This window comes from Mirounga angustirostris, unplaced genomic scaffold (genome assembly GCF_029215605.1).
Source record: "Mirounga angustirostris isolate CCGP_5_RB_7025 unplaced genomic scaffold, mMirAng1.0.hap1 SCAF_1, whole genome shotgun sequence".
In the NCBI taxonomy this organism is placed as follows: Eukaryota; Metazoa; Chordata; class Mammalia; order Carnivora; family Phocidae; genus Mirounga; species Mirounga angustirostris.
In genome coordinates this window covers 74,532,328-74,540,783 of record NW_026991709.1, presented here as the reverse complement: position 1 = coordinate 74,540,783, position 8,456 = coordinate 74,532,328, and the positions used below count along the sequence as shown (strand labels likewise).

The following is an 8,456-nucleotide window of genomic DNA, read 5'->3' as shown; positions in this document are numbered from 1 at the left end:
AAGCTTATTGTAACATTTACTTTCCGGTATTACCTTATTTATTTGTCTGCCTTTCTTAGATTTTTTTTGAGACTAAAATTTAGTTTACAAACCCTAAACTCAACCACATCTCTAATTAGTACATTATGAATCAATGAAGAAATGAATGTGCTCTAGTTCTTAATCCTCAAAAAGACATTAGGTTGACCACTAGGTTCTTCATATTTAGCAAATAATTTTTACTTTTGGCTATGATGTTCAATAAAAATTCTGACTTATTCCCCTTCTGTGAATCTAATTTTGATCTTCTTTTATAAGACACAGCACTTTTTCACTGACACATTATAGGATAAACACATTTTTAAAAACGAGAGAGACTTCCCAGAGAAGTTTAATGCTAAAAAACAAAGAAGTGCAAGTATTTCGTCTACATGCATGAGCATCTCAAGATTTTAATTGCTTTTTGCTTCAGGAAGATTGTGATGTATAAACATTTTACAAATCTGATCTCAAAAAATAATGATTTGAATAGTCTGTGCTTCAATGCAAAAATGAAACATTAATTTGTTCAGTTTCTCATACAACATGTTTATTAAACATTTCAGTGTCAATAATTTCTTCAAATTGTAACATTTAACCTTGTAATGGAGCTAATACCAATTATATTCATGGGAATATATTTTGGACTTTTGAAGAAGTTTAAGTAAAATGAATGCCAGTGTCTTCAAGTTGTGCTTGGAGCAAAGACAAAGAAACATCAACTCATTCTTTCCAACTAATAGAACATCTAATGATGCAATGTTTATGGGGACATTATTTTAAAGCTATTGTACTGTTAGATATATTTTTGCTTCTGTTACTGAAGCCTAATATATCATCTCTGAACATTAGCAGTTTTCATGTAATTTAGATTTTAAATATTGAATTTTTAACTTGGGCTCCAAGGAAAAATCCTAAAAAATAAAGATCTGCATTTAACATCTTTTTCCTGCCCTCAACCATAACTTTTCAATCTGAAATGACTTTTCATGGAATCTATGTCAGGAAGTATAGCTTTTTAAGATAACTTTTTAAAAATAAATTAAAAAATCCCTCGCTTCTATGTTAAAGAGGGAATTCAGAATCACTGAAGTTCTGAAGGAGCATGTGCTTTGATTATTATTTCTACCAGTTCCTTTTTTTATTATAAAGTGGCAATTTATATTACCATTAGAAATATACATTTGTATATAAAGTTTTGCATTCAAATCTCTTTATTTTTTGATTAGCTATGACTAAAGAACACAAGTCAAATAAAAAGTCTATATATCCTTATTTCAGAAGCGTATGTATATATACACATATATATTTGTAGAACAATCCACTGTTTTAAATGTGATTCTGATTTAAAAAATGCTATTTACAATTTTATGACAGAGAATCTCAGCCTTTTATGCTATTAAAATGAGCAGGGAATTTTGATGTTTGTGTGTGTCTCACCTTGTGCAGACGAAATTAAGTAACATCATGGAAAAACCTTCTCAGAGCAAGACCTTGTAGACTAAGCCATGAGGATAGTAGATTTGCTATTTCTGGGTCTGTGTTTAAAAAAATTACTGTTGATGTAGTCATGCTTCTTCACCAAGAAATCAGTGGTCTCAAATTAGGACCTTCAAACTTTGCAATACACAATAAGCCATTCTTCATCCTTTACTTTGCCCTTAATACTCTCATCTCTTGCTAGTGGCACCATAGGACCACCATCCATAGATATAATACCTATCTACAGCTGTGTCATTTTCCTAAATTGAAGAATTCTTCTAAAAAGCTATCTGGATTAAAATGAGGCCCATAAAGCATCACAATTTACATCAAATTGATGTATTTTTATTGTGCCAATCCATAGCGGCTAAAAATGTGCTATGAAATTCATATGTAAAATTCAAAACCCAAACTATTACTGTAATCAAGAACAGGTTGGCTGGCTGTCCTCCAGTTTCCTGAAGCACAAAAGGCTCTAAATTAGCAAATGGAACTTCAGCACCATTTTGTTTCTATACCTCAAACATCTAGCTTAAAAATCAAGTGAAGTATATTGACCAAAAAACTATTTTGAGATTCTCAAAAGTTTTGTTTTCATTCTTAAGCCCATTGATTTTGAAACATGTTACAATAAGGACTCTTAGAATAAACACATCTTAACTTATATGTACATAGTCAATTACAAAGCTTTACTAAAAGTTGTATTTTTCCTGAGAATATCCCAATGCATTAAAAAAAGAGCTTATTTTATTTATGGGAACATAGGATATGGATGAATTGAGACCCAGAAATTGGAATGACAAAAATCAAAGAATTCTTTCACTCGGAAGAAACCTGAAAAACTATTTAAACTGGCTCATATTTTTGGAGGAAATAGAATAACTATATGTTTATATTTGGTAATTGTTTGAAAACCTAGGCAGTGAAAACTGACTTTTTCTATTAAAGGTTTTATGTACTTAAAAAGTAAGCAGCAGTTAAGCAAATGTTCACCCTACGCTCTAAACTACAGTTTTTGTCAGGTTAATATGTAAAAGATAGGAGGTTTCCAATTTATTCTTCAAAATTAATTTAAATAAGGCAAAGCTAATTTCTAAACATTTTACTGTAGTCAACATTTGCTTCAATGATATGAAAAAAAAACAATAGAGAAATTGGGTGGTTAGACTTCTGTTTCTTAATTGCTATCAGGAAGAAGACAAATAGGAGTCTCGGTGATAAATGATGGACAGCCATTGACAATTGAGGGGAAAATTGTGTTGGGAGTTTATATCTCTATCACATTTTTCATAATATTGAACCAGATTATATATATTGTCATGAAATCATTAGTGTAATTAATAACACTTTGTGAAATTGTCAATTGTGTTACTGATGAATTTGTGTGTGGGGGGGGGTGTGTGTGTCACCATAAAATCTCAAGTCATTTCATGCTAAATGAGCCTGTGACCCATTTTGTAGAAGCCTTTTTCTTTTTATTTTCTCAAAGAAAACGAGGCTTTGTGCATGAGATTTGTTTGTTCCTAGAAGTGACAGGTGTGTTTAAAATCAAGCTGAATCAAGAGTGACAAGGAGAAATACAACCAGATTGGTAATTTTTTTTACAAGGGTATTTTTTTCCTAGAAGAGAACATTCTTTTTTTTTCTTTTAATTTAAATGTCTTTATTTGTTACTTTCAAAATATTTTGGTTAAACAAATAACTTTTGCAAATGTGTGTTCAAAATCCTTGCCTAGATGCCTAACTTTTATTCTTTACAACCGATAAGGCAAATTCCTCCATTTCATTTTCTGCTAACCTCCTGATAACGTAAATAGAATACTTGGTGAAGGACACAAACCACTATTAAAGAATAATGATTGTGTAGAGTGAGGGGAACTACATTGACTTTGAAAGAATACAGCAACCAATGGCAAGGTCATTTAAGTGAAGGCCTAGAGCTTCTGCAAAGTGTATATATTTTAGGGAGTCATATTTGGAACAATACATGCTGGACAGTAGAGCTATAGGAGAAGTAACATGCTAAGTCTTCTCATTGATAATATCCATAGTTCTGCATACATTTTTTTAACATTCTGTTTTGTTTTAATTTGGATGTCTCTATACCATTCCTGATTTGTAGGACGAAGTAGATCTATTTTTTTCCCCAAGGCAATTGTACAACGTTCATTTCTTCCCTAATATTTTTCTAATACTTGAATATTCCTAACTATGCATTTGCCTAGTCCTTACACTGAGTTCTTCTACTTTTTTTTAACTACATTAAGCTCACACAAGCCTGTGCATTGGAACCATAGGAACCACAGCTGTTAATTCTGTATCGTTTCTCTATGCCCCTTGAAAATTCAGTGTATCAAGTTCCCTTCTGTGTTCTAGGAGACAGAGTTATTGTCAACTTGACTTATTAACAACGATATATAGCAACAAGCAAGCCACTGGCTTCATGAGATAGTAAGTCAGGAATTTCACAGCCATGCCTCCCAATTTCTTCCTGAAGTTTGGAAAATGCTACATACATAGAACTCTGGTAAGGTACAAAGGCAAATACGATTTGCTTTGAGCCCTAGGATTTATTTCCTTGTGTGAAACCCTTTTCTTTCTTTCCTGCTGCAAGAGATGGTACAAAATTCTCTAACACAGCTAGACATGCACCTATATTCTCAAAGCTGTGCCCAATGTGAAAAATCAGGCCAAATGATAAGAGCATATATCTTATTCATCACTGCCCGGGCATGGCAATGACACAGAATTCCCATAAGTAAACGCAGCCTTAGAACACATTTTTTTCCCTAAATAACTAAAAAAATGAGATCCTGGATTAATTCCTTTGATGAAAAAAATATGATAATATACTAGGTTAATCTGAAACTCTTTTTATGAAGGAATCCTATTATTCCATTAATCCGTTAAAACCATTAAATTCAACAAAAGTCTATCTTTTGCATAAAATAATTGTACGTAACAAATTCAAGAATCAAACTTTAAACTTTTAAACAATTCCTGGCTTATACCATATGGGCATTAGAACAATCTATAATTTGTACATGTTCGGTATCATGGTAAAAAAAAAAATCCTGGAAATAGGATGTAATTATGTGTCAATTCCAGATGCCCAAATAAAATTCAAATTCAACACAAAGCACATCACAGCATTATCCAAAGTTTAAGTTACTCAGGGTATTACATTGATTGGCAAGTTCAATTCTCCAAAACCCTTGTCTTTAAGATAATAACTTTATTTCAAATTCATCATAGTTATGTCTTCATTGTAATTAGCCTTCTATTAATAACAGCACAATGTTGTGGTGTCTTGATTTATTTTTTTCCTTTGATTTTATGTGTGCTAGTATTTGTACATGTGCACTTTCTACCACATTGCAACAGGCAAGCTTTGGTTCAATTTCTTTATCCTACACAAAGGAAGATTTTTGAGTGCAGAATCTTAGTCACTAGGTCCTGGGTTGCCATTTTGTTTTCCTCTCCTTGGGTGGATTTATTGGAAGGAGATGGGTAAAGGGGATGGAAGAAAGGGAAGGGATGAGAGAGAGACAAAGGGAAGAGTTCTCAGCTATGTTGAATCTTGATTCACGACTTTGCCTCCATTCATGGTTGGTGTTCCAGAACTTTTCCTTGAACGCCCTTGTTTTTCTCCAATTTCATGAAGTGATGGCTCTCTGTACATACACACTGAAAAGCAAAATTACATCAATTACTTATTATAATTGTAGACATCAATTTGGCTTCAATAAACATCTCAAATTTGATTTTACAATATTCTTCACTCTCATCACTAGCTCTTCTCCCCAGTGTAAAAATGAGTTTTAACTTGATAACATATTTAGTGGATACAAATGGTCCTCTTCCAGTTCTATCAGTCATAACCTTTTAAGTCTTCTTGAACTGCAGACATAGAGTGGTTTCTGTTCTCTTACAGATAAGGCTTGAGTCTTACCTGTCTGCTAAACTATATAATAGGATTTTCATCTAGAGTTCGAGGAGACATTGTGAATATACGATTAAAAGGATAGAAATAGATACTTTTTTAAGTCCTTGGTCTGCAACCTAGTTTGCAAAGGAAAAAAAAAATCCTTAATTACATGCTCCTAATCTTTACCCTACTACAAGTAATATGACATTGTTATATCAAATTGAAATATTTACCACCAATTTTCAGGGCATCCTACATAAGAAATGATAATAGGAGGGAGGACAGAGGAAAACAAACAAACAAAATGCCATTTTCCTGATTGTTCCATGTTTGCATATGCAACTGTGAGATTTTATTTCACATCTATATAAAACAGCTCCTCTCTCCTCTATTGTTTTGTCTGGCTCTAAAGCTCAGTCATCTGTGAATTATCACAGCTATTGCTAGATTACTGCACAGAAAGAATAATATTTTTCAATTCATAGTTATTCTTGTAAGATAGGATCTTCATTCCTTATACTGCTGTGAAATAAATGTGTACAAGCATATGAAATATTTCACTTAAATATCAGGAATTATTTTTATCCTTGATTTAGGAAAAAATAGTTAAGTACCTCCATCTATTGAACCATCACTGCAGTGCTTTAGTAATCTGAATGCTATTTCTAATCAAATAGCTTCCTCACTTGGGCTTTGCCTGGTGCAGGAAACCTGAGCATGGCTATGACCAAATAGATGTCATGTGGTGGTTAAGAGCACCAACTTGGGAGCCACACTGCCTGGGTTGACATCCTCACTCAGCCACTCACTAACTCTGTCAAACTGGACACACTCTCATAGCTAAAAAACTAAATTTTTATGAGGATTAAATGTCTGGCAGATAGTAAGCATTCAAAGATGTTTAAGAAAATGAAGAAGGGCGCCTGGGTGGCTCAGTCGTTAAGCGTCTGCCTTCGGCTCAGGTCATGATCCCAGGGTCCTGGGATCGACTCCCGCATCGGGCTCCCTGCTCGGCGGGAAGCCTGCTTCTCCCTCTCCCACTCCCCCTGCTTATGTTCCTGCTCTCGCTATCTCTCTCTCTGTCAAATAAATAAATAAAATCTTAAAAAAAAAAAGAAAATGAAGGAGTTGATCTCTTCATGAGAATTTTGAATAACGGATTGCAGAGAAAAAAGTGATAATTTGGGGGGGCTAAAGGTATTCTAAATTCAAAACTAGATTAAGAAAGTTAAGATACAAGAAATATTATCTTTAGATTAGTTCAGTGATGAGGAGGCAGGTTTTTTTTCCCCAACATCTCAGTGGTAGAGCTTCTTAAATGTTAATGTGCTTTCGAATCATGCAGGGATATTGTTAAAATGCAGATTCTAATACAGAAGTTTTTTGTGGAGTTGAGATTCTACATTTTTAGTAAGATCTTGCTGATCTTGGCAAATGGAACCACACTTTGGGTAGTACAAAATATATATACAAACTATGGTTGCTAAGTATACTGTGCAAAATTATTACACATATTTATTTATTTTTATTTTATTTCATCTTTTACATATATATTTTAAATGAAATCTTAAAGTATTTCAATTATTGCACTAAATGGCTCCTCCCATATCTCAAAAGACCTTTGGCCTCAGTAGCAAAGTTGTACAGAGGAAATGAGTTCAGAAAGAATTGATGTTGTAATTTTCAGATGATGCCAGTAGATAATTTAAGTTTCTGCTTTCGACAGAGAATGCTTATGGAAGATCCTAGGAAATCTTGAAATTTCTCAAGTCTAATGTCTCTTACCTATATTTCTGTTATGGGCAAAGTGTCAAAATCAACAAAATTAAACCATACATTTGTATGTGTAAAATATAGCTATTTATTTATAACTGGTAAGTGCACAAGGGAACTCAGAAGTAATGAAGTGATTCTATTAGAAAGTTATTCATGTGATACCATAAAACAGTTTTCCCTACTCTGCCACCTAGTCAGCTGTGAAAACCAATACATCCCTAGGCCTGACTACAAACTGCTATATCAGAGTCTCAAAGAATGACAAAAATAATCTTAAAAAAATTTTATATATATATATGAGGCGACTCCTGGGTGGCTCAATTGGTTAAGCATTTGACTCTTGATTTCAGCTCAAGTCATGATCTCAGGGTCTTGGTATCGAGCCCCACATTGGGCTCCCAGCTGAGAGGTAAGAGTCTGCTTGAGATTCTCTCTCCCTTCTCCCTCTGCCCCTCCCCCAGCTCATGTGTGCTCTCTCTCTGAATAAATAAATAAATAAAATCTTAAGTATATGTGTATATATAATAGATTTTGACCTGCAAATTTCTTAAACTCCAACTTAGAGATACTTGCAGGATGTTACTTTCCAATTTAAATTAAAGAATATATATATTTTTAAATTTTATAGTTGAATTTCTTATTTTACTACTTATTTTTTAGTTTCCTTATGTCATAGATTCTTCCCAGGGCATTTGCTTTTAACTTTTTTTTTTTTTGCTATTTCTCACTCATACATAAAATACTTCAGTTGTGACAATGCAAAATGTTGCCATTATAATTACCGCCGCAGGTAACTTTTCCAATAACTTAACCCTGATCTCCATCCTGATATCAAATACCTAAAGGAGGTTTTTAAATTGGCATCTGAACATTTTCAGTGTTTCAAAAAGAACAAAACTCATTAGTACCCTAGCAGAGTGTACAATTTGCTCTCCTCTAGGACTACTCAATTACTAACTCTCAGATATTTCCATTAAATGGAGTAATAAAATTCCAGGTTTTGAAAAGAATAGTTCATATATCTTAGTTGGAAAATGAAGAGTAATAAATAGGTTTCCTAGTTCACTAACCCCCCCAATAAATCAAGTATTTGAATTTCTGTATTTCTGTTAACAGAAAGAACTGTTTCTTTAAAGAAAGCAAACTTCAGTCAATCTAGGAATTGCATCCAAATATTAACAAAGAGCAAAAACTTTGTCAAACAAACAGATTGATTTCTTGGGCTTTAATTTTCATTTTTTATAAGCTCTAG

At 33.1% G+C, this 8,456-nt stretch overlaps 1 protein-coding gene across 3 annotated transcripts in view; it reads right to left on the bottom strand.

The window, feature by feature from the left end:
- Positions 1-400: 400 nt before the first annotated feature.
- The window catches only part of FGF12 (fibroblast growth factor 12), a 576,324-nt gene continuing 568,268 nt past the window's right edge, over positions 401-8,456 (bottom strand). For all 3 annotated transcript variants that reach the window (XM_054504271.2, XM_064581207.1, XM_054504272.2), the window contains one exon: positions 401-5,187. In XM_054504271.2, coding sequence (XP_054360246.1) covers positions 5,069-5,187 — 119 coding nt within the window. In that variant the 3' untranslated portion in view covers positions 401-5,068. The remainder of the gene's footprint in view (positions 5,188-8,456) is intronic.